This window comes from Corvus moneduloides, chromosome 19, assembly GCF_009650955.1.
Source record: "Corvus moneduloides isolate bCorMon1 chromosome 19, bCorMon1.pri, whole genome shotgun sequence".
Lineage (NCBI taxonomy): Eukaryota > Metazoa > Chordata > Aves > Passeriformes > Corvidae > Corvus > Corvus moneduloides.
Window position 1 is genome coordinate 8304592 of NC_045494.1, and position 26045 is coordinate 8330636.

Here is a 26045-nt window from a genome sequence, read left to right on the forward strand (position 1 = left end):
GTGCCCATGTTTTCCCAGGGCCTCACGAGCAGCCTCCCTGCTGCAGCAGTTACAGCAGGATACCTGGGGTTTATTCTCTGCAAAGGTTGGAAGTGACTCGGGGGCAACGGTGTCCTCTGCATTTAATTATTATTTCTTAAAAGCCCAAGATCAGTGGCTCCCTGTGGAGATTTGCAGCCTGAATATTGATGGTTGTAAACCATGCCAGAAGGAAAAATGTGGGCTGCTCGCTGCTGGCAAATGGACTTTAAATCAACAACTGAAGCAGTGTCGGTTCATAAAACCAGGATTTTTTTAGCCTTGAGGACAGAGGTACTTTAAATCCCAGCCTTCGGGTTCACTGATCTGCTGGAGAACAAACATAAAACTTCACCACGAAGGACCTGACATCAGCACGTATTTTTTGTGCCACGAGCATTCAAGGTAGCCCTTTTGGTTTTGCTCACTGCGTGTGACATTCCCTTGTATCCTAACGACCTCGGCGGCAGCGGGAGGGAAAACTTACGACCCGAACGCTGCAGAAGGGGAAGTTATTTACTGGGATAACTCATCCAGATGTGGTGGCTGTTTGTGGTGGAAGTGGCAGCAGAGGTGTTGGAGGGGGAGGGCTTGCTCCTTGTCAAGCCTGGCAGGGCACCACTGCTGATGGATGGAGTTGTCTTTGCCCTTTTCCAGGTGACACCAGGTTTTAATGGACACCCGGCCTCTTTACAGGGCTCTGTTTCCCCGTGCACACAACGTGTTCCTTGGCTGAGGTTAATGGGGCTGTTCACCCAGGACAGTGTTGATTCCAGGTTTGATTCCATGCAAGCACATGCAGCTACCCAAGCTGGTGGGATCTGACCTCAAGCCTTGGTGGGAAGGTGCCTGTGGGCTTTGCTGGGGCTGCAATCCCCAGCTCAGCCCCGGCTCCTGCCGTGCTCTCGATGCTGCCCCAGCTCCCTGTCCCTGCACAGCCCTCACTGCTGCTCCTTGTTGGGGTCCTGGAAATCCACTCAGCTGAATCTCAGAATCACTGAGGTTGGAAAACACCTCTGATATCATGGAGTCCAACCATTAACCCAGCACTGCCAAGCCCATCACTAAACCATGTCCCTAAGAACCACATCTGCATGTTTTTGGGATACTTCCAGAGATGGTGATTCCGCCGCTTCCCTGGGCATGCTGTTCCAATGCCTGGCCTCGCTTTCAGTGAAGAATTTTTTCCTGATATCCAATCTAAACCTCCTCAGGTGCAACTTGAAGCTGTTTTGTCTTGTCCTATCACTTGTTACTCGGGAGGAGAAGCTGATCCCCATCTTCGGTGGATGGGCTGGCTCAGGACATCCACGTGTCCTGTGTGCTTTTCATCACTCTGCTCCAAGCCCACAAGCTCCCCCCTCCCTCCTTGGGTTTACCTTCTTTTTCCTGTATTTTTATTCTTTTTCTCCTTTGTTTTTTCTCCCCAGCACAGCTTCCTATGTGCACCTCAAGGCCAATAATCACAGCAGAGGATTTTCGAACACAGCACGTCTGAAATAAGAAAAAACTTTTTTTTTTTGCCAGACTATTTAATATTTCCCTGCATAAAATGCACAGGTGGATCCGTGTTTATCAGCACACTGCAGAAAATGGCAGAAGAGGTATAAATACTGATTTAAATAGGTTTTCAATCAAACCTCCTGGAAGGCAGCGGCTTCTTTGCCTGTTAAATGCTGCACCAGGTGCTCCCATGTTTCATCCTGGAGCTAAGTTCAACCTGCTGGCAGCTTCCAAGGGCATGGATTTCGCTCGGAGCACCTCTGAGTGTCACCACTGGGAGACACCAAGTTCTCAGGGTTAATTTGGTTTCTTTCCCAGGTTCCAGCCAGCAGCTGGGTTGATGGAGAGGATCCAGGCCATAGCTCAGAACGTGTCGGACATTGCAATAAAAGTGGATCAGATTCTCCGGAACAGCCTCCTGAATGGGAAAGGTGAGTGTCCTTGGGGGTCCCCATGCTCCAAACACACATCCAACCATGAAAAATTTGGTAAAAATGCTGGGAATGGATTGCTGGTCTGAGGCTGGCTTCCTTGGAAAACTTGTGCCTGCCAGGGGGACGAGTGGTAACAAATCTGAATGGCTGTCAGGAATGGATGCCAGGGAATTAAATGCAAAATTAAAGGTGAGGAGCAGTGCCAGCAGAAGCACCTGGGTAGAAAAATTTGGTGGTTTGGATCCAAATGCACAGGGGCTGGGATTCAGCACCAGGAGAGGCATTCCCATCCCACTGTGGCACTGCTGGGAGTGCCGCTGGGCTCTCCAGATGTTTCTCCACATGGCTGCGTGGTCCTTGGGGTTTAGGCAGAAGATCCTTCCATTGCCTCTTGCACCTCATGCTTTTCAGTCATGGGCAAAGGAGGGCTTAGAGGAGGGGTGGTGGCTTTTATTGACCCAATCACAGAGGGAGAAAAGATCCTGTTGCCTTTTTAGCCACTTTGTGGCTTATTCTGGAACTCACTTTGGGGGCTGAGTCTTCTTCCAGCAGCTCAGCAGGACAGTTTTTCTTGCAAGTTTACAGCATAAAGGCTGTCAAGTATTTCCCTAGATCCTGCAGCCTGCTGACAGGAGTGGGGATAGGTGGGACTTGGGGTCTGGACCAGGCAGAGGGCACAGGGAAGTGCTGGAAACCGACCTGCTGAGATTCAGGGAAGGGGAACATTCCTGGCATTGAAGCAGGGTGGCTTCCTCTGTTTCCTCCCTGATTTGGGAAGGATGCTGAAGATGCTTCATGTCTTGATGTCCTGCTCTATCCAGTGGGATGGGGCTGTCTGCCAGCCCAGCTGTGGCACCAGTGAACATGCTTGGGGGCTGCCAGCCCCATCCCATCCCATCCCATCCCATCCCATCCCATCCCATCCCATCCCATCCCATCCCAGCATTTCTAGATGCTCCACTGTCATGTCCCAGCTCTCTCCATGCCCAAATTGTCTCTCTGCAGTGATGGAAGGCAGGAGGGATCAGTGTGAGGTGCCCAGGGACCCCAAGTACCCCGACTGTGCAGGGAAGGTGGAGGTGAGTTGGGGTTCCCTGTCTGGGAGAGGGTCTCCACCTGGGATGGAAGCTGCTGGGAAGGGAAGGGAAGGGAAGGGAAGGGAAGGGAAGGGAAGGGAAGGGAAGGGAAGGGAAGGGAACGGCCCTGAGCAGTGACCCTGGGGGTTAAACTGGGAAGGGCAATGGGGTCAGGGGATGTTTTCCAAAATAAAATGTTAATATTGGAAAGGTGCAGCCCCTTGAAGGAGGAGGAGCAGAGCCAAAGGTGTGGAAAGCAAAGCAGGACTGTACTGTGAGGAGAAAACACGAGGGAGATGTCCAACCTTCTCTGGCAGCCTGTGCTACAGAAACGGGACTCTTTCCCCAGTAATACCCACCCCCAATGTACCTTTAGCTGGAGTGGTACAAAGCATTGAAGCCACAGAATCAGCTGTGAGACCACCCTGCCTGCAGTTTGTGTGTTTAATGCCAGAAGCACAGTGAGGAGGAAGCTCTGTCATGTCGAACATTCCCTGGTGCCCGGGGAATAAGCCCAGCACTGCCCAGAGCAGCACCTCGTTCAGGTGGCCAGGACCTCCATCTCAAATCGGATGTCCTGCCTGACCCAGCCTGCTCTTTACACTGGAATGCTGCCTGGCACTTGGCCCAGAGCATGATGGCTTTGTCAGAGAGCTTATTTACATCAGCTAATTAAAAGCATCACCCTTTTCCCTCCTCTTCCCAACCTGCTTCAAGCTCAGGCTTCTGCAGGGCCGAGTCTCCCTGAACAGATGTTGAAGGGTGTAAGAAAATGATATGGAGGGGCTGGATTTTTCTCTTCCATGGGTGTTAGCTACCCTTTCCTTCCACGATTTGAGTAAATTCAGGATGTAATGCAATTGTGGAAGGCTGTAATCCCATCTCCCCTCCTGGTGATGGCTGTGCTTTACAGATTGGGCACAGCAACCTGTCCCTGAGCAGATTTGTTTTTGTAGTTGAATTAGGAAGAGGCTGGCAAGAGCCCTAGTGGGGGATGATAAATCGTTGCTCTGGTCCCTGGTTATTCTCCTCCATGTGAAATCATCCCTGGGGACTGCTGGCAAATCTGTCTCCCTGCCCTGCTGCTCCAGGGGCGATGAGATCAGCAGCTCCCCAGCAAAGCCAGCCAGAAGAAATCCCTGTGGTGCATCATTTCCTGGGGATTTATGGCTGTGCCCCCAGGGAAGGCTGGAACCAGTGCCAGAAACTCAGGGAGCCCCCAGCAAACCCTCCTGGCTCTTCCTCTGCCCCACATCCCCTGGAGGCACTGAGTGGGAGGCAGAGTGGGTGAACATCAGCCCCGTGGCACTGGGGCTGGGTTTGCAGCCCTTTCTTCACCCTCTGCACTTCATTTTTATCTCCCAGACAGAGAAAGGGGGTGGAGAACAGAGATTTTCCATAGCAGGGACAGCTGGGAGGGCGGTCACGTCTCCCCCATGAGCCCCACGTGTTTCTTTGCCCCTTGCAGTGGATGAGGGCCCGCTGGACCTCTGACCCCTGCTATGCGTTTTTTGGAGTGGACGGCACCGAGTGCTCCTTCCTCATCTACCTCAGCGAGGTCGAGTGGTTCTGCCCGCCCCTGCCCTGGCGAAACCGGACGGTGGCAGTGCCCTCGCCGCCGGTGCCGCCCCGGGCACAGGTAAGGTGGGCCCAGCCTGGCTTCTGCTGGGCCAGGGGCTTGGGGAAAGGCATCGGCATCAAGGCTGCCAGAAATAAACATCCAGTGTCAGCAGGGCCGTGATGCCTCTCTGGTTTTCATGGAACCACAGGATGGTTGGGGTTGGAAGGGATCTTTATGGGCAGGGACGCCTTCCAGTAGAACAGGGTGTTCCAAGCCCTGCCCAACCTGGCCTTGAATGTTTCAAGGGATGGAGCATCCACCACGTCTCTTTGCAACTTGTGCCAGTGTTTTATCACCCTCACCATGAAAAGTTTCTTCTTTATATCCTGTCTGTATCAACTCTCTTTTAGTTTAAGGCGTCACTCCTTGTCCTGTTGCAACAGGCCCTGCTAAAAAGTCTGGGCCTGTCTTTTTATAAGCCCCTGTAAGTATTGAAAGCCTGCAAGAAGATCTCTCTGGAGCCTTCTCTTGTCCAGGCTGAACACCCCCAGCTCCCTCAGCCTGTCTCCACAGCAGAGATGCTTCACCCTCTGATCATTTTTGTGGCCTCCTCTGGACCCACTCCAGCATGTCCGTGCCTTTCCTCTGCTGAGGAATCCGGGTTCTCATGAGATGCTCTGGGTGCAGTGGGGCCTCTGGGATTTGGGGCACGAAGTGGAGGAGCTGTGACGGCTCCGGGGGAGCGCGAAGGGCTCAGAGCACCTCTGCTGAGATGGACAAACCTCGCCCAGGCTGCGGGGCAGCCCAGGGGTGCCTCTGGCGCCCGCTTTCCCTACACTCACTGTGCAGAGCGTGCTCCTTCCCTAGGCAGCTTTCCGGAGGGACCTGGCTCGCCTGCTGGAGCTCATCGGCACGGGCAAGGAGTCCCTGAGCTTCATGAAGAAGAGGATCCGGCACCTGGCCCAGCAGTGGCTGCGGGCGGCGCGGCGCCTCGAGCAGAAGCTGGCGGGGCGGCACAGGGACCAGAAACACGTACGGGGGGTTCTCAGGGAACACACGGGGGAGATGAGCCCTTGGGGACACGGGGAGTGGGGACAGCTGGGATGGGAGCGAGCCGGGAGGAAAATTCATTTATGGAAGCACATGGGTCTGCAGGGGCGGTCTGTTGTCCATGGATATGAGTCCACAGGCATTTGGGATGTGGCAGGACTGGTGTTGCTGAACAATGGGGGTGGATTTTGGAGACGGGTGCTGGTGGGTGGAGATGGTGTCCAGCTGCCATTGGAGTCTGACAGGTCTCCTCTGAGGATAAGCTGAGGTTCCTGGCCCTCCTGTTGGTATTTCTGTGGTGCCTTCTCCTTTGGCCCCTGTGTGCTGGGAAATCCAGCTCTAGTCTGTGGTTCAGACTGGGATGGACATGGAGAACACGAGCCTGGGACACAGAGTGGCAGTCAAAGGGAGCTGCCAAGCTCTGACCACTGGCTCTGTGCTAACTGGACATAGATCTTTTGTCTGCACACCCGACTGAGCTCCATGAATAATTACAGCCTGCAAAGGAGCTGGAGGGAATCACGGACCATAAGTCATTCTGGGCTGGAAAACCCAAATTGTCCCTTTCCCTAGTGCTGACCCCTCTGCTTGTCCCTGCAGATCTTGATCCATATTGGCTTCCTGACGGAGGAGTCGGGGGACGTTTTCAGCCCACGGGTGCTGAAGGGAGGCCCCCTGGGTGAGATGGTGCAGTGGGCTGACATCCTGGCTGCCCTCTTCGTGCTGGGACACAGCCTGAGGGTCACGGTCTCCCTGAAGGAGCTGCAGAGGTGGGTGCTGGGTTGCATCGAGGTCTTGGGTGAAGGCACGAGGTCTGAAAAGGCTGGGGGTGGCTCTTTGCCCACCTGCGTCTCAGACAGTGCTGGTGCTGTACTGTACCACGAGCATCATGCCTAGGAGAGATCTCATCCCTTCTACGTCCCAGGACAGTGGGAAGGACTGGGGAAAAGTGATGCTTTGCATGGGGCTGATGTGGACATGCGCCCTGTGGCCCCGGCGCTGGATCTGAGCAGATGCATCACCTGTCCCCTGTCACCTGCCTGGAGCTGGCCACAGGAAAGCTCCCTTTCCCACCCCATTGCCCAGGGATGCTCTCTGCTGGGCTGGTGGCCACATGGCTGCAGGATGCAGGTGTCCTGCAGGTCGCTGGCTCTTCCCACTCTGCATGGCTGCACCCTACCCCTGGGGCTTTGCTGGTGTTGTTTGAGCAGAAACTGTGCCTGCCTCCTTCCTCTTCCTCTTCCTCTTCCTCTTCCTCTTCCTCTTCCTCTTCCTCTTCCTCTTTCTCTTCCTCCCTCCTCCACCACAAGGCAAGCAGCTGAGGGGCTGCCAAAGTGGAACCTGCATCTCTTGCAGGGGGTGGTGGCCCCCAAGTTGTCCTTCCTCAAGAGGTGCTGGGAGCGACTTGCGGACCTGTGGGGGGATTTGCTGCTGCTGGAGGCACTTCCCACAGAGGGATGGGCTCTCTCTGCCATGGGATATGGGGCAACACAGGGTGAGAGTGTCCAAGAGGGACCAATATTAGATGGGAAGAGTAAGAGGGAGAAGCTAACAGTGTGCCCTGTTCCTCTCTGCTGATGCAGTTCTGTTATTACTGGGCTGACACTGCTGCCTTCTGTCACCTCATAAGCTTTGCTCACCTCCTTTGAGACATCCCGAGTGGAGGGCAAGTACCAGGGAAATTGCAAATTAGATGGGTTATAAATCAAGAAGCGCCTGAAGCTGCCTTGGGGACTGGGCAGGCTTTGGGAGATGCTAAACCAGCATCGGCCACATAATGAGCCATGCTGAAAAGGGAGTGAAAAAACCCAACAATCCTGGAGAAAAACAACAAAAAACCTCCAGCCCAGCCCCTGCAGCATTCAGAATTAATGAACAGAATTAGCTCCTAACTAATTAGCTCAAAAAAATCATCCTGGTCCTAATGCAAGAGGCAGCATCCTCTCAAAGAGGCGGGAATGACGCGCTAAATAATACCCGTGTACCGAAGGATGAAAGGAATTAATGGCTGGCAGGGTTGTGTTGTTGTTGTTGTTGTGTGGCTCTTGTTTGTGTTTTTCAATGACGAACCTCGTGGTGGTGGTTTAGGGAGGGGAAGGAGCTGTCGGAGTCTCAAGGGGTGGTTTTGCTGCACCCGTTTCTCTCTGCGAGTGACTCAGGTGACAGCTGCCCTGCTCCCTGTAGGATTCCCCCTTTCCCAGAAGCCTGGGAGCTTACACCCCACTTGCAGTGATGAGAACACCTCTTCTGACGTGGATTTGGATGTGGCCCTTGGGATGCCTGGGAACGGCAGCTCTTCTCTTCCCCCTCATAGCTGAGATGGGAAGCGAGCGAGCCGGGCTGGGGCTGCACATCTTGCCCTTCTCTGTGTCCCAGAAACCATCCCCACCTCCCCGAGCATGTGTCCTCTGCCTGGCTTTGGAATCCTTTTAAATGCTGGACACCACATTGAGAGCTCACTTTCATATTGATGGGCTGGGGCGAGCAGAGGCAGGACCTGGGGCTGGAGCCGTGTCGCCTCTGTCCCTTTGGAGACCAAGCCCAGCGCTGGGAGGGTCACCACTGGCACCCTCCTGCAGCCCATCAAGAGATGGGTTCATGTGGGTGTCCCAAGGGGGGCAGAGGTTCTGCCCCAGGGGAGGACCGAGTGGTGCCAGCAGTCCTGCAGATCTCTCAGCAGCATCCCTGCTGCTGGGCTGGAGGCTCTAAGGAGTGCTGGGAAAAGCTTTTGCCTCACCACGAGCAAGTGGGAGGCTTAGCAGAACATGTGTAATTAGTCCTCAGTTGTGCTAATATTTGATCTCGGGCTCTTCCTTAAAGCCTGGAGGGGGTTTTATGTGTAGCCACCTTTGGGCAGGAGTTCAGAGAGCCAGGGATGCACAAAGGGCTGGAGCTGGGCTGCAGGGATGCAGCAAAGCTGAATCTGTGTCACTGGGGAAGGGGCAGCCCAGGCACTCTGATTCCTTATCCCTCCTGCCCCCTGCACCCTCCTGAAGTAGCAAAGCTTTGCCTCTCTCTAGACTGGGCCTGAATTTGTCCTCTCCCATCCTGGGCGTTTCTTGCTGACCTTGCAGCAGGACAGGCACCAGTGGGGGGTGGGTTTGGGGATATTTTGCTCCAGCAGTGTGAAACGTTGAATCCATCCTTGTGTGTTTTTCTTTGGCAACCCCTGCTCCTTTCATGGCTGGGAGTTGTAGCTGCTCCTGTCCAGCAAGGCCTTCGCTGGAGCGCATAAATTATTCAGCACAGATTAACCTCTGTCCTGGTTTGTTTTTTTTGTCTCTTCACATTTCTGAGCTGATTTTTCTGTGCATATTGATCACTGGCAAGGGATCACTGGAAGATTTGTCTGCATACACTTCAGCCAGTGGTTATCTGAGAGCTGTTCATGATTAGCATCTGTATTGATTGCAATGCAGCAGTGCTTGGAGGTGGTCTGGATTGGGTCTGGAGTGTTGAGGATCAGGAAAATGAAGGAGGAGAAGTGACACCCTGGTCAAAAAAGCTGGTGATGGAGAGCTGGCGGTGACAACAGGTTGGGAGTGTGACCGTGTGTGCTGGGCAGCCCTCCCTGCCCAGCAGTGAGGGGCAGGGGTGTCAAATGGTTCTTCCTCTGGTTTAGGGACCAGTGCTAATCTGGAACAAAGATTAGGAGCTCTGGGAATCTGCAGGCTTCACCCCTGGCTCAGCTCAGCCCTGCCCAAATGTCCCTGTGAGGTCTAAGATCACAGCCGTGGAGCTCAGCCCTGGTTTTCCAGGGCCAGTTTATTTGGGTTATCTTTTACCCACTATAGACTTCAAAGATCTGTGAGTTCCACTGCCGAGTCTTACCAGGGGCTATTTTTTCTCCTGTAGTTGAACTAAGTGCAGGTGTTTGTTCTCCTTTGAACTCCCAGTGAATTTGTGAGCTGCTTCTGGTGCCTCTGGAGAGGCAAGGGGTGAAACACAGGGTTATCAGCTCCCTTCCAACCCAAACCATTCCGTGTTTCTATGTGCATCTTCCCAGAAAGAAAACAAACTGCCGAGCTGGAGCAGGGAGCCAGGAGCTGTTTTCTCTCCGAGATTTGTGCTGGGTGGGCAGCCAGCAGCTTTTTGAGCCTTGTCTTGAAGCGGGGAGGGAAGAAACATCCCAAATCTGAACGCCAACACTTGATTCTTGCTGAAGACCCCTTGTGCTGTGTTGGTAGGCCAAAAGTGCTTTCAGGGAGGTGAGAATCCAGGCCAGAGTTGGTGTTGTTGCTTGCTTGCTAGGGGAGGAGTGGGAAGTGCCTGAAAGCTCTGAGCTGGGTTGTTAATGAGGCAGCTCATGAGTAGATGCTGGAAAATTACAAGCAGCACTTTGGAGCAATGGCTGTGCCGGCAAAAAAAGCTTTAATAAACCCAGGCTTTTCCTCTGGAGCATCTGTGCCCTGGGGTGAGGCAGGAAGGATCCTCTCAGCCTTTTTCCCCAGGAGAAGCAGCACAATGGGCACTCCTGGAAGATCCAGCTCCTACCCTCATCCTTAAGCCATGGGAGTGGCCATGTTGGCAGGTCCAGCTGCTTTTCTGGGGCTGAGGGAGAGACTGGGGGAGAAGGGGCCGCAGAGCTGTGAGTTGCTGGGCACCATCAATCTTGGGGACACTGAAAGGTGATTTTTGCAATTGTCCCCTCGAAATTAACTGCTCATAAAGCAGGACAGAAAGTCGAAGAAAATGGGATTTGATGCCTCATGGGGTCAGGGCTTTCAAAGCGTTCCCGGAGCTTAATTGCTCCTGTGTCAAGTTCTGGACTCTTAATTCCAGTGCTGGCAAAGCGCTGGATTTGAAGCACGTGCCTGGATCCCATGCTGGCAGCCCTTTCCCTGCTGTGGCCAGCGTGAGGTTTGGGTGCTGAGCCACCCTCCCTGTGCTGGGGCGGAACCTCGGAGCTGTGGTGGGACGAGGCTCTGCTCCCACTGCCCCCACTCTCCTCTCAGTGCCTGGGAGTGCAGCGAGAGCTGCAATTTCCCTGCCCTTTCCACACTCACCGAGGTGTGCTCAGGCTGCAAAAAGGGCTGTTCAGATGGAAACACAATGTCCAGAAAGCACATTTCTAATTATCTCCTGGCAGATAAAAGCCATCTTTCCGTCTTGCATCTGTTCACATGAAAACCTGTGCCATGCCCAGGCTCTGGCTTCACTCCCCTCGCCAGCTGGCAAAACCAGTCCTGCTGTTGTGTGGGAGAGACAGGAACTGCTTGTGGAAACAGCCAGAAGTGGCCGGTTCTGTGTGATCCTGATGGAGCTGCATGGAAAGGCTGTGGGACTGGTCAGCTCTGCACTGGTGAGGAGGAACCTTCAGCCTTTAATGAACATCGGGTGCTCCCGGTACTCGAGTCCAACCTGGCCTTGGACACTCCCAGGGATGGGGCAGCCACAGCTTCTCTGGGCAGCCTCTGCCAGGGTCTCACCACCCTCACAGGGAAGAATTTCTTCCCTTTTTTGGAGCTGCTGGAGCAGCTGGGGCAGCAGGAGAACAGCCCTTCTGTCCCATGTGAGTGCTCAGTTTCTGCTGCTCCCTGAAGGAATCCAAGTATTTATTTCTCCTTTCCTGGGAAGTTTCTTCACTATTTGCTGAATCTGTGACCAGAAAGAATTGTTTGTTCTGGCACCCTCCTGTGCACCTCTGGGTCTTGGAAATAAATAAATGGATTGCTGAACTTCCCCCCTGGATGAGTAGGGCTGTGTCATACAAGATCAATGGTGGGCCAGGCGCACCTTGTGAAAGTGAAACCATTGCAGGTGGCTTAAAAATCATGCTGAAATTGCTTGGAAATCCTCATTTCTAGTGAGTGTTCGTTCCAGCAGGGGGAAGAGCTGGGAGCAGAGGGCAGGCAGTAGGATGTTCATGTCCTGGGCTTAGATTTGCACTTGTTGATTGTGATGGGGTTGTCACAGACCCCTGGGAGCTGGCTCTGGCACCTTTCATCCCTGGATAACAACATCCCTGTGCCTGCTGGGCTCTTGCAGACTTGGAGAGGGTGAGGGAGTAGCGAGGACAGGAGCTCTGCTCTGTTCTCAGCCTTGCTGATGGCAGCAGATGCGGGCAGAGAAGATGCAATTAAATATAATACAGAATATTGGCCCAAGCTTCCAGGAGATGCCCACGGGATCCATTTAGTGCCGGGCTTCTCAGCACCAGGAGTGATAACGTGGAGAGAAACACTGGGTTAATTTGTAAATAGGTCAATGGGATGTAAAGATAACCCCGCAGTCATCTGACTCCAGAGCGCCTGCACCACGCCCGGGGAGGGGACGGTCCCCTGGCTGATTAAAGTACCTCTAAGAGGAAAATAGCAGGACAAGAAGCTGCTGGAGATTTATTCTGGAGTAGGCACAGCTGGTGGAGGCAGCTGGCGGAGAGGCGAGCTCGGCATCCACTTGGATTGGAGCCGCTTCGGCTGCTCCCTCCCAGAGAGGAGCGAGGGCTCAGGCGATGCTCTGATCCGGGATGTGGGATGGAGTGAGCCCCTGGATCACCAGCCAGAGGTGCTGAGCTGGTCACCACCGGTGGCTGCTCTGGTCTGGGAGGTTCCCCCAGGAGCTGGGAGGGGGTGATTCCACAGCAGATCCTTGGGCTGTGCTGGCGGCGAAGGCGGCGTTTGCGCTCATCAATTTTATTTGCGTAATTTCAAGCGCCATTAATAGTACATGGCATGAGGAAAAATCAGGGAAATTGCACTCCAACCATGAGTGAAATTGGGTTTAGTAGAAAATTAGTTGACTTAACTGGCAAATGATGAAAGCCTGAATAAAGAATGTTTAAATAAGGAGGAATAAAAAAAAAAATTCCCCCCCCCAACCCCCCATCCAAGAGGTGCAGGCTGGATTTGCATGAGTGGAATAATAAAATCAGTGGTTATAAAGTGTTTAGGGAGGATAAGGGGGGTAAATGAAGAGATGTTCTGCTCAAAGCCACTGCTCCTGCTCTCAGAGCTATTCCAGCCATGCAGCCATGGCACAGGGAGTATAAATGGATGTGGCAAGTCCTGAGCACCTGGAGAGGGGATGTGTGGCAGATTGCGGTGCTGACGGGAGCTGGGAGACTCAGACCTGCTCTCTCCACTTGGTGAGAAGGTTTTTGGAGGCTTCAGTGTGAGTTACACTAATTGCTGCCTCCTGCAGCCCCTCGTCAAGCTTGGTTAGGGCTTCCTTAAATTACAGATTACTTTGTAGTGCAGTGGCTTGTGTGACACGTACCAGCTAGAGGACGGCGTGTGCTGCAAGCACAGTGTAATGGTTTGGGGATTTTTAGTTAAATACAAGGTTTATGGGTTGGTTCCACCACAGTGCAGGTTGGTGTAAATCACTGTTTGGCTGGTGTCTGAGGAAAAAGCAGCACTGTGTGAGTGAATGTGATGTTTAGAGATTCCACCTCTACAAAATCCTGGTTTAAAAATTCCCCTTCAGCCTTCCAGGAGGTTGAGTCTCCTTGGTGCCCTGTTTATTGTACCGAGGTGGCTGTGGGAGGTGAGAGCCTTTCTATTCCTGCCATCTTCTCAATCAGTCCTGTCGTGTAAAATTGTGCATAAAAGTGACAAAACTGCAACTTGTTCCCCCTGCGGCATCCCCGGCCAGGCTGCCCTGAGCTGATGCTGAGATTCCTTGTGACAAGAGCAATGAAGCAGCTGCAAAAGCAGCCCTTCGTCTAAAATTGAAATTCTCTGCTTTTCCTGGCTTTGGCCAGCGAGGTTGTTCCACATTTACACATTTTGTGGAGTCCCTGTCATGGTCAGGAGTTTGGGGTGACCCTTCCCCGGTGTCAGGTTGGGATGGGGCTGGAAGAAGGACCTTGGTGCTCAGCATTCAAGGACTTGGGATCACGTCAGAATCATAGAAAAGTCTGAGTTCAGAGGGACCTTTTAAAGGTCTTCTGGTCCAAACCCCTGCAATGAGCAGGGGCATCTTCCAGCTGGTCAGGTTCAGAAGAAGAGGGAGCTGTGGCCAGGAGCAGACCAAGAGCCCTTTATCGTATCTTACATCCAACAAATTTCTGGCTTTGTGTGGCCCCTTCTGATGTCTGTGAGAGACTGGAGAGCAAATACTTCTGATAATTGTGTCCCTGGATGGGAAAGGCATTGATTTCCTCTGGAAACAGCCATGGGATTGATAGAGGAAATGCTGAAGGGCTCGGCAAGGGGTGAGGACCTCACAGAAGTGCTCCTCAGGGGATGGGCCCTGGGGATGTGGGTCCATTCAAGCTTCAGCTGAGCAACAGATAAACCCCAGGTAGGGCTGGAAAGGGGACTCTCAAGAAGGGAAAATGCAGTGAAATTAAGAGAACCAGTAAGAGAGGTCACAGAGAGGGAAACATTCAAAGCCTGGGAGTGCAAAACCTGACCAGAACTTCTATTCCTTAAAGAAAAGAAAATACCTACAGGCACAGCTGGGATAAATTCCCATCTCCAAACAGGGGCTCAGAGTAAGTGAAGAGCCCAGAAGAAAACAAAGACAGACGTCCTGGCAGGCAGGAACTAAGGGTGAGATTTCACAGAGTCTGAGCTCAGACTTGTGAAATAAAACAGGAATTCCTCAGCCCTGTTGGAAGGACTGAGAACAAAATGGGACAACTGCATGGTGGGAGTGAGACAGCCTGGGTGGACCAAATCAGCTCAGCAGTTTGGTTTTCCATGAGGATGCTGTTGGTTTTTGGGTGTGAGTGGAGTTATGAGGATGAGGAATTGTCATCTTTAGGAGGAAAAACAAAATGCAAGAGCATTAAAACTGAGGAGTGAATCAGCCTGTGAGCGAATTGGCTCTGGGAAATCACAAGTACAAGCAACATGGATTTTTGAGAAACCTGCTGAAGCTGGAAGGTGTCACAGGGTTTTTTTTCTGAGGAGGAAACATGGTCCAGACGAGCAGATGGGCTGTCAGGCTGACATCAGTGGTACACTTGGTGGAACAGCTTTGGAGAGAGGGATTCATCAGTTCACAGAGGTAACTGGAAATGGAAGGAGACACACCACAGGTTTGCCAGCCCGGTATCTTGCTGGATTAATCACATCTCACCCTGGCAGCGAGGTAACTGATGGTCTTGATAAAGAGATTGCAGTCAGTCGAGTTTATCTGGATTTTCATAACACATTTTATCCACGGGAGGAGGGAAGAGGGGCTGAGTGTGGCTGTTTGTAAGGAACTGACTGGAAACCCCCTGAGTGAGACCCAGGGCCCTGCTGCCCCCGTTTTATGGGATTATTTCATAAGCGGGACTGAAAGTGAAAAATATGAATGAAATGTGCCCAACATGCAGCGACAGACAGTGCCAGCAGAGTCAAGGAGAAGCTGAGAGTGCTCTGGGATATGGTGGGTCAGGACTGGAATAAGAGAAACATTCCAGGGTGTGCTGGGAGGGATATGGAGCTGGGAACAGCAAGCTTTAGGCTCAGCTGGGAGCCTTGCAGGCAGAGAGGAGAGGAAAGGTGTGGCTTTACAAGTCTGTCACTGGTGTGACTGCAGTGAAAGTAAACGAAATCTGGTGTCTTCAACAAGAGAGGTCCAGGGGAGGCCGTGTGGTGACTGGGATGCTGGTGAGCTCTGGCTGGGGTAATGCTGTGCCTCACAGTCCATGTGGGAGGAGCAGGAACCCAGCTGGAGCAGGTGCAAAGATGGGGAGGCACCAGGACTCTCCAGATCTTTGGAAAGATTTTGGGAAATAAAAACCGGGGCGAAGCAGAACCATCTGCCTCCCCCTCCACCAAAGAGGAGCTGTTTGATGGCTCCTGCTCGATGCCCAGCAGGGAAAGGAGTGTTTGTGCTGCGGGGCTTTGGTGGTGCTGGGGGCTGATCCCTCCCGCTTCTCCCCAGTCACTTAGGGGTGCCTCCAGGACGGGGGAACTGCCCCTTGACCAGTCCCCTGCCTTTCGACCTGATTTACACCGACTACCACGGCCTCCAGCAGATGAAGCAGCACATGGGGCTCTCCTTTAAGAAATACAGGTAAGCAAAGGCACTGCCCGCTCTTGTTTTCCGTTTCATTAATTAGCAAGCGAAGACTAATGCTAATGACCAATCCAAAAAGCCAGACCCTTTGATTTTACCTTTGATTTTTGCCTGGCTGGTGCCTTGCCGTGTCCCCTGCTGGCACGAGGCATTCTGAGGCTCATGTATTTAGGGTAAAACCTCATTAGAAGAGAGTGACTTGGGGAAAGCCCAAACCCTGCGTGTGCCTGCGCTGTGTGTGTGCTTCCATTCCACTCCTGCAGCCAGGGGTGGGCACACCACGGAGGGGAGTGTGAGCCTTGGGAGTTTGTAAGGAGCCCTGTCCCTGGCTCCTTGAGCATCAAGACAAATGTCATTGTCCCCTGGTACATCACCAGCCAGGAAAACCTGCGGTTTAATTTAGTGCTGATAGACCTGCTATTTATTATGTTTTTTCCCATCTCTTCCACTATCCTACACAATTTTATTAGAGAGAAAAATGACAAGCTGCGTTATTGCTTTTATTATAAATGCATTTGCTCTTGCATTCAGCTTGTTTTGCTCTTCCCTTGCTTGTTGTTCCTCTTCTCTCCTCAGCCTTGTGCTGGTAGTGCCTGCCTCAGCATTCCCGGGATATTGGGAAAAGCATTAATAAGCCTCGGGGAGGTTCATCATTCTCACAGCTGTCAGGAAGCTGAGGGTCCTGCAAGGGGAAGTTGTCCTGCAAGGAGGGAGCAGTGTTGGGAAGGGCTCCTTGGGATGCCCCTGCACCCTCTGCTTGGGGTGCAGACGGGGCACAAGGCTCCTGGAGACAGCAGATGTCCTCAGGAGGTGGTGTCTGCTCCGCAGGTGCCGTGTCCGGGTCATCGACACGTTTGGGACAGAGCCGGCCTACAACCACGAGGAGTACGCCACGCTGCGCGGCTACCGCACCAACTGGGGCTACTGGAACCTGCAGCCCGCCCAGTTCATGACCATGTTCCGTAAGTGGGGACCTGCCAGGGTGGTTCTGAGACCTGCCAGGGTGGTGCTGGGGCTCTGAGATCCTCCACGAGGTGATGCTCGGGCAGTGTCGTCCTCCCCGGCTCTGCTCCTGCTTCCCCTGCCCACAGGGAGCTCCTGCTGGGCCACAGAATGATCCAGGGAGAGACACCAGGCTCCTTCCCCTGGTCCAGCACAGTCAGGGCACAGCCAGCAGCTTCCAGCTGGGTGGTTTTGGTTGCAGAGGCTGGTTTGATTTCAGCTGGGATTCTGAAGGTGAGAGCAGCTCAGGGATTGGGATTTGCCTGCGGCATGGACGGGAGATGTGCGTGTCTGAAAGGAGCCCAGTGTCCCGCTGGCTGCTGGGTGACTCAAGTGTTCCTTTTTCCTGGCTGGATAAACCCCCTCTGGCAGCCTTAAATACACCTCACTCTGTGAAGAGCTGCTCAAGTGGGTTCTGAAGCCTGGATTGTGTGAGCTGCCTGGATAGGGACTCAAGCTCCATTTTCCTCCACGCTCCAGCGAGGCTCTGGAGCTGGGCTCATCTCGGGCTCTATGCCCAGCCCTGGGGACATCCCAAAAAACTTCTGTCCAGCCACGTCTCTCCTCCCCTTGGTGCCCACAGCTCACACCCCTGACAACTCCTTCATGGGCTTCGTGTCGGAAGAGCTCAACCAGACCGAGAGGCAGCTCATCAAGGCCAGCAAAGTGAGCAGCATGGCCGTGGTGTACGGCAAGGAGGCCAGCATCTGGAAGGTGGGTGTCCTCGGGCTGCTGGGGCGGGCAGAGGCGCAGCTGGCAGGCAGCCCCAGCCTCTGGCTCCTACCCTGAGCTGCTGAGGTGCGGATCTGGGTGTGTTTGTGGAGGACCATCCTTGGCACGTTCCTGGGGGAGTGATGTGACACATCCAGAGCCTGTGAGCAAACAGGGAGAGGCCGGTGGGACACCACTGCCTGCTCCTTGCTCTGGGTGATGCTCCCTCCCAGCAGGCTCTGAGGCTGAGGATTTCGTATCGATGATTTTATGTAATTAATTACAATGATTGCCGTTAATTAATTGCAGTGATTGCTGCATTATGATGGGGATAGTTTATCTCTGCTTTCAAGCACTCTGTGAAAAGTGCCCCCTGAGCCTGGAACACCTGGGGGAGAGGGGTGGGTCACTGCATGGGGACAGCCCCCCCAAACACCCAAAACATCCCCCTGCATCTCCAGAGGGGCTGTGTGTGCTCCCCCTGTCTTATCCAGAGCTAGCAAGCTGCTTTTCCTTCCAGGGCTGTAAAAAGGAGCTAATTCTCATTGTCTGTTGATTTATTTCTATTTTTCCCTCTGTGCACCGCCTGGGGCTGCTCCAGTTGCAGGTACTGTACCACACCAGCTGCTGCTGGGCTTTGCCTCTGCGCCTCTTCTCAGGAGAGAAAAGGTTTTTGTCAGAGTTGACTTTGCCTTGATGTGGGCTTGGTCCTCTGAAGCTGCAGGGGTTGATGTGGGTTGATGCAATGGGGGCTGTACCTCCCCCCCTTCCCAGCTTTTGTGATTAGCAGCTGCTAATCAGCAGGGGTGCTTGTAGTGAGCCAGGACCCAGCCACGGCATTCCCTCTTTGCTGGTGTTTGTGGGTTTTCCATCACTCCCCAGGTCTGGGAGCAAATCCCCCCTGGCTGGGGGGCTCCCTAAAAGCTCTACTGAAACCCACTAGATCTCATTTTAGGAGAACTGTAACATCTTGTCTTATTTTTCTGCCATTCCCTTGCCCTTTCTTATCCAGAAGTTTCCTTGAAGCTTGGTTAGGGTAGTTTGGCAAGGCACTAAAGAGAATTAAAACCTCAGAACGGACATTTCCCTCCACCCTGAGTGCTACAGGCGTTTGCTGTTCTGAGTCAGAACTCACAAACAACATCAGTTTTCCCCAAACTGCGTATTTGGGGTCATTTATTCCTGGGTGGAGAGGCTGGGGCTGGGCCCTGCTGGTTCCTTGAGGCCGGACTGCCTGGCCTTTGCTTCCCATCTTGTGGCACCCCATGGAATAAAAATGGGAATAGAGAGGTTTTTCTTTATTTTGAGTGAATTTGAGGTCTAGAAATGCAAAGAACACCTCCGTCTTCTGGAGCCAGGTGCTTATTTACCAGCCTTGGACCAAACACCCTCTCCAGAGCAGGGTGTTTTTGACATTTAGAAACATTTCATTAAACCTCCCTTCCCTTTATTTCTCATTTCCTACCCCTCAGAACTTCTTGCCTCTGGCTCACAATAGGAGCTGAAGTTTTAATAAGCTGGGAAAGCCTTCGAGAAGTCTCGGGCTCCATGGCTGAGGGCAGAAATACAGCATTTGAGGAGGCTTTAAGCAACAAACAGAGTTTTCTCAAATTCCCCATTTATAACTCCTTATTCCCCCTGGTCTTTGCTCTTTTGGGGCTGTTGCAGCACTGGAAAATCCAGCATCCAAAGGAAGGGCCCTCTGTGGTTTTTTCAAGCCAAAAAAAATCTGCAGCAGAGAAATTGTTAAAATGAAAGGCTGCTTTGGAGCAAAAGGAGGGAAGCCTCCAAGAGACGAAAATTGATGACCCTTTTCATTTTCCAGGTAGTGAAACAGGATTAAATCTGAATGAGAAAATCCTTGGAACTTGTTACTTGGAATAAGAGGCTATTAGCAAGCTCTGGTCTTTGCAGACTTTCCTCTGAACCCTTTAATTCAGCAGCTCCAGAGGCGAAGTTGCCCTTGGAGGGGACAGGGAAGGCAGGAACTTGATGATCAGAGTGATGGATCCTGCAGCCATCCAGGCTCTCCAGGAGCCTGGGGCAGTCCAGGATATGTTTCCAGGGAATGAGGAGGGGAGGGTGGGGATTTTGCACTGCTGTGGGTCTGCAGGTGCTCTGGGACAGCAGTTTGAGAATTAAATCCCCCCTCCATAACCATGGCGGGGAGGTCAGGCCCATCTTTTAGTGCAGTTCACACCTCTGCCTTCCTCCCCAGGGCAAGGAGAAGTTCCTGGCCATCCTCAACAAGTACATGGAGATCCACGGCACGGTTTATTATGAGACACAGAGGCCACCCGAGGTGCCGGCGTTCGTGAAGAACCACGGGCTGCTGCCCCAGCACGAGTTCCAGCAGCTGCTGAGGAAGGCAAAGGTGGGTGAGGGCACCCCAGGACCCCATCCCCCGTTACCTGTGCTACTCCCAGCTGGGATAATGAACCACGAGCCTCTCAGCTGGGATAATTAGGCAGGAACCGAGCAGAGCACATTTCACACCAAGATGTGCCTGATGAGTTTCTCCTTGCACGCTGTCCGCAAGCAGAGCACAAAGTTTCCTCATGAATTCATTTATTGCTAAGTGGGGTGGGGTTGGTTTTTTTTTTTTCACCTTACAGCTGTGATAAAAATAAACGGGATTCTTGGAGCGTGTGGGCACATCCCTGCTGCCTGGGGGAAATATTCCTGATTTACCAGCCTAAACAGCTTTGGCAAAGCAATGTTGCTCCACACAGGGCCAGTGTGATGGCTGTAAGCACCAGGAGGGAACCTGCAGCTCCTGGACACCCCATGGCCCTGCAAAGTGGGCTGTGAGCTGTGGAACAGGGGGAATTTTGAGCACTGTTTGTCGAACCGCAGCAAAGGCTCGGTGTGCGGGAGCAGAGCAGCACAGAGGGGATGCTGGTGGGTTGTCTGGGAGGTTTCCCTGCAGGGAAAAAAACCACTCACCAGCACTGGGTTTCTGCCTTGCAGCTCTTCATTGGCTTTGGGTTCCCCTACGAGGGCCCGGCCCCGCTGGAGGCCATCGCCAACGGCTGCGTTTTCCTGCAGGCGCGGTTCAACCCTCCCCACAGCTCCCTCAACCACGAGTTCTTCCGCGGGAAGCCCACATCCAGAGAGGCAAGTGTGGTGTGGGGGCCGCATGGGGCCACCCCTCTGTGCACCAGGGCTTGGGCCGGCCTGGGGAAGAGCAGCTGCTGTGCTGAGGTTACTTTTATTTTCATGCAAGGTTTCCTCAGTGGATATCTGCAGCTGGGAGATTTGCTTGGATGCAAGGGGCTCTGCTGTAGGTTTGGGGTTTCCAAGGAGAAGGTGGTGCAGGAGCCTTCTGCTGCACCCCAAGCTCCTTCCCCACCAGCCCAAATCCACATCCCCTGCACACTCTGCTCCCAACCCGGAGCGATGCTGCCCTGCTCACCCCTTTGTCCACCCAGAGGGACACTGGGACCCTGCACAGTGTGGCAGGGCTATGAAACCCCTCCCAGGCTTGCCCATCGCTGGGAATTCAATCTAAGTAGAGCAGGAACTCTTTAAAAGTTAAAGGCTCGAGAAAATTGCCTCTTTTATTATTAATAAAGTGGATAATGCGGTGCAAGGCTCCCTTGCTGAGCAGGGAGCGAGCTGGGGGACTGTGCAGCTGGACTGGGCTGTCGTGCCCCCCCTGTCTGCCCCATGCACCCCCCGAATTAGGTGTTAGCACCCATTCTGGTGGGGCTGTGGCTGTACTTCAGCCTGGAGCCGGGTGGCAGCCGGGGGCGAGGGTTGTGAAATGCCTCAGGGTGTTTATGTGCCGGAGGGGAAAGAGGTGATCAATCTGCCGGGAGAGAAATGAGGAAGGACAGCAACGAGGAGGATAAAACACTCAGCTCTTCTCCTCCAGCTGGCAGGCGTTCAGGCCCCTCTGTGATGTTTTTGTGGTGCCCCCAAAACACCTCCTCTGCTCAGCACCCTCTGTCTTCCCTTCCCGGAGGAGATCAGGGCTGAAAACAAAAGAGGTAGATCCCCAAAAATCACCTGTGTGGGTAGCCCAGGGAAAAGCCAGGATGTCAGTACTTGTGGAGCATCAGTGTGGGGGCTGCCTGTGGCATCAGGAGATGCAGCTTCCAACACTGCTTTCTCCCAGTGCCAGGCTTTCCCAGCCTTCAGTGGCATTGAATTTTGTCCCTGCCTTGTTCCTAGAGATGGCAAACCTGGGCAATGTGGTGCCTTCACGCACCTTTCCTGCTTTGGTGCATTTTTGCCCTCCAGACCCACAGAAAGGCTCAGGTCAAGGTTAAATTGTACCCATGTCACAGAGATGGAGACGCTCCGGGCTGCAAAAGGAATTCAGTGTTGTTGGGAATTCTAGCACATCATCCTGAGGCTGGGGAGCAGCTGGGTCCAGAGGAAACCTTTTTCCAGCACTGCCTATTGCAGTGGGTCAAACCCCACTGTGTCTGTGAGGCTGCTGCTCCTCTCTGCCATCCAGCTGTGAGCATTCCAGCAGGGATTGCAAAATCCAGCTGGCCCCGCTGTGTTTCAGGTGTCCTCCCAACACCCATATGCTGAAGACTTCATTGGGAAGCCCCACGTGTGGACTGTTGACTACAACAACTCCGAGGTGTTCGAAGCTGCCATCAAAACCATCATGAGGACACAGGTACAGCTTGGAGCAGTTTTGGGGTGACCTCCCCGCTGCTGGGTTTGGACAAGCAGCAGCAGCAGGTGTTGGAGCCTGGCTCTCCTTTTCAGACATTAATTTCTTTTCCTTCCTCCATTCTGCTTTGGATTTTTTCCCCCAGGGACACGCGTGCTTTGGCACAGAGCATTGTAGGTGTTTCCCCAGGGCAGAGCTGTGCCTTAGAGGGATCCCCTGGGAATCCCTGGAGCGAGGGGAGGCTGGGATAAGGCAGATAAGGTTTGGGAGCAGGAGGCTGAGGTTGCTGGAGATGCAGAGCAGTTCTGGGAGCTGGTGTGATACAGAGATAAACCCAGAGAGCCACAGCCCTCTGCGCCTGCCTTTCCCCCATTTCACTGATCGTTACCTTTGGATGGAGCCAATCGATAGGAATAACTTCAGGAGCTGCCTCTGCGAGGGATGTAAGGAAGGGGAGAACCCCGGGGAAGGCAGCACTCCTGCTGTGCTCGCTCTGGAAGTGCTCCTCATGAATATTTACCTCCTGCCCGGTGGCAGGAGCCTTTCAAGTTGTCCAGATTATTAAAGTCAGTTTTCCTGGAGGGAAGGAAAGTGCTGATAGCCATTTTGCTGGCAATTTGCTTCGCCTGGGATGAGCCATCCTCTCTAGAGGACAGGGGTGTGCTGTGGAACCTGGGCTCTGCCTGGGGCTGTGGGGGCTCAGGGTTCATGGTGCTGGGTGGGATTTGGGGGGAAAGGTGTGGTGCTGGTCAGAGAAGGGTCGTCCTTGCTTTTCCCTGCATTAGGAGTTGCAGAGGTGGGTGCCTGTGACAGTCTGGGGACCTGATTCAGGTGCTGTGGCCATGCCATAACCCTGGGTCTCACCTCCTCGAGGGTGATCACTGCAGCTCTTCACCTCACTCTCATTTTCTCTGTGAACTTGTAAAGACTGATCAAACCCGACTTAGGAAAACAGTTGTTGTTTTGCACATTCATTCCCGTATCTCGATTAGAATGAAATTAAAAATAATGACATCCCTGCTGCTGTGCTGCCAGGCCAGCTGTCAGAGCTTGACCCTCCACCATCTGGGCTGGAGACAGCCCTGAAGTGAAGGAATTGCTGTGGGCGTGAGGCTGGGAGCTGTTTTGGGAGAGGGAAGGAGATTTTCAGTTTTTCCACAAGAGAAGAAGGAAAATAGTGGAGCCTGGTGCTGCTGTGCTGCTAAAATAATTAAAGAATGGTGAGATAGAGGATGGGGAAAGGGCTGTGCTGGTTCCTGGGCAGCTGTGTTGTGCTGCTGCAGTGTTGACTGGATGTGCACCAGGTCATTTTTGTGCTTAATGGTCTGGTTAAAAATTAAAGAACTGAAAAGGACTTTAGGGAAGGGTTTGGTGGTGTGATGGGCACTGGGCAGGAGGAGCTGGTATCCAGAACTGGGCACTCACTGGAGTGTGCTGCTGCTGTGCCCACCCCCGTTTTGCCCCAAACCAAGCTCCTGTCTCAGCTCTTCTCCGCATTCCCACTCTGGGATCAGGATCCCCACCCCGTGGTCCTCTCCGACAAAACATCCCAGCCTCTGGAATTACCCTCAGCTGCTGGAAGCCCTAAGTTTGCCTTAGATGAACAGCTCCAGTCACTGAGGCCCCATTTGCATTGCGACACGGGGTCGCTCTGGAGAGGAGGGATTCCTTCCCACCGAGGAGTTAATCCACAACTCACCTCTCTGGGGGTTTACAGACATTGTATAAATCCTCCCAGAGCAGAGCAGGGAGTGAGTGTGAATAACTTACAGCAGCCTCTTCCCCCGCCTCCCCCAGCTTTTTATCTTTTAAATAGAAAGGTCTGCTTTATTAGAGATGCTGTCAAGGCAATTAAACCTAAAAATTGACCTACCTTACAGGTTTAAAAGCCTTATTATGGGCTTTGGCTCCAGGAGTCCCTGGGTATCTTGTCTTTAAAATACTGTTTGTTACAGCAGGAACTGAAAACAAGGACATTAGCAGGAGGAGCAGCAGAAAGATGGTAGCTGGGCAATTTAGTGTTCCTCTTCCCAGCCAGTTACTGGAGTTTGGAGAAATTATTTTACTGATTCCTTTTATATTTTTCCCCTGAAGGCAAAATGGGGTGTTCTGTTATTGGAATATCTAATAAATTTGTCTGTGTTTCAGAGTAACCACCATCAATTTATTTTTTTTCTGTCAAAACATTTCATTTCAAAATTACTGGAATGAAATACCATGGTTTTGTTTCCCATCTGCCTGCCTTTGTTTGGAAATACCCTGCCAATTTATTGAAAGGAATGCTGGATCTGAAATGATGCATTTCCCTTTGCTTCACCAACTCAGACAGACTGAACGTGAAACACAGCACTTTCCCCCTCCTTGATGGGTGAAAACATTGAAAATTGAAAACTGACCTGAAATCGATTTTATTTAGGGATTTTTTTTTGTTGTTGTATGACAGAAAAATCACATATCCCGCAGATGTTTTGCATCTTCTAGGCCAGAACTCAGTGAGACATTTTGGGGGATATGGGATGCTGTGGGAAAACTGGGTCTGCCATCAGGTGGAAGCTGTGCTGGGGACCAGGGACTGGGAACCACGATGCTGGGAGCATGTCTGGGGATTTGGGAGCTGGTCCATAAACCTGGCAGTAATTCTGGTGTGGTCGAGCTGACAACAAGCTCGCCCTGCTTTGGTCTGGGGGGGATTTGCTGATTGTCAGCAATATTTCAGTGTCACTGCAGCACCCCAGTTTCTCCTGCTGACACCCAGGGCTGCAGCTGGGGGCAGGCTGTGCCATCCCACAGCTTCTGCTGGGCTGGCAGAGCTCCCCAAGTTCAGGGCTGGCTGCTGGCTTTGTGCAGAGAGAGCAGTTGGGATGCAGCCGGCATCCCTCCCAACCTAGTTCTGCCTGAAAGAAACTTCTTCCTTCTGGAGGCAGAGCTGAATCATGCCTGGGACGTGGCTTGGGTTTGCAATCTGTGTTTTTTCCCCCAAGAGCAGCCCTTGTGCTCCCTTCTCTTGTCCTTTCAGAGGTGGCACCTGTTCCAGGTCACCCTCCAGCTGCTGGGGAAGGTTTTTGGCAGGCTGTGTCCCTGCCATTCATCTCACTCAGAGCGGTTCTGGGTTTCCCTGGTGGTTTGCATCCCTGACCTATTTATAAGGAAAATTAAAAACAGGGAAGCACCAAACCCCTCTACCCCAGAGATCAAATCTGGGCACGGGGACAGGGGGCAGAGAGACAAGTGGTGTCCCCCTGGGAAAGGTGATGCTGGAGGCTTTGTCCCAGTGATGGATTCCATCTGTTATCCAGGGGTTAGAGACCAGAGAAGGAGAGAGGCTTGCAAGCACCACCATTTTCTGGGCCTTCAGCTTTTCCCATTGTCAAAACCAGTCCTCACAGAAGCAATTTAATAGACCCAATATTCTGGCGTAGTGAAGGGAGAAGGCTTCATTATATTAAAGTCAAACATATGGGACTATAATGGAAAATTATACATTTCAGACTATGCCTGAAAGAGCGGCACATTAAACATCACAGTGAAAATAGCTGGTTAAAATGTTCCAGCCTGCTGTTATGTGCCAGCACAGAATTGCATTATTTTTCTACTTATTTGTCTGATGACGTTCAGGTTTTTTTCTCCCCGATTTCTTTTCCTTTTGAATGAAGGAGACTTAGGACTCCCTTCCAGCTGGAGACTCTAAACCCAGAGCTCTCGTGGTGACAGCCCCGTGGGACACCAGTAACTCCCTGTTGGGCTGATGGAGAGAGCACTGGGGCTGCCAGGCTCTGGCTCTGTGTTCCCCACCTGGGGAAAGGATGGCAAAGTCCATCTTACCAACCCCTCCATTCCCTCCCATGCCATCCCATGCATCATTCTGCAGTGGGATGCAGTGATCCCCACCTCAGAACCCCCCTCCTCCTTTTCCTCCTCCCTCCCAGAGCTCTGGGGACATCCTGAGCTCCCGACGTGAGGAGTGCCATTAAGGACGAAGCTGTGGAGAAGAGGCCGAGCCTGTCAGATTTTAATTAAACAATTATCTTCTCGAAATTGGCATTTTCTCAGTCCTGAGTGCACGAGCTGAATCCTAACGATTCTCTGGAGAGGGGAGC

The 26045-nt window shown here is 52.8% G+C and overlaps 1 protein-coding gene across 2 annotated transcripts in view; it reads left to right on the forward strand.

The window, feature by feature from the left end:
* Positions 1 to 26045, forward strand: part of MGAT5B (alpha-1,6-mannosylglycoprotein 6-beta-N-acetylglucosaminyltransferase B) — a 68458-nt gene that overhangs the window by 36446 nt on the left and 5967 nt on the right. The window contains exons 4-15 of one of the 2 annotated variants that reach the window (XM_032129064.1): positions 1840 to 1952; positions 2961 to 3034; positions 4500 to 4670; positions 5460 to 5624; positions 6243 to 6412; positions 15468 to 15599; positions 16431 to 16564; positions 17188 to 17318; positions 17917 to 17922; positions 19534 to 19689; positions 20286 to 20432; positions 21835 to 21951. In XM_032129064.1, the coding sequence (XP_031984955.1) occupies positions 1840 to 1952; positions 2961 to 3034; positions 4500 to 4670; positions 5460 to 5624; positions 6243 to 6412; positions 15468 to 15599; positions 16431 to 16564; positions 17188 to 17318; positions 17917 to 17922; positions 19534 to 19689; positions 20286 to 20432; positions 21835 to 21951 (1516 nt within the window). The remainder of the gene's footprint in view (positions 1 to 1839; positions 1953 to 2960; positions 3035 to 4499; positions 4671 to 5459; positions 5625 to 6242; positions 6413 to 15467; positions 15600 to 16430; positions 16565 to 17187; positions 17319 to 17916; positions 17923 to 19533; positions 19690 to 20285; positions 20433 to 21834; positions 21952 to 26045) is intronic. The other variant, XM_032129065.1, reaches the window with a different exon arrangement.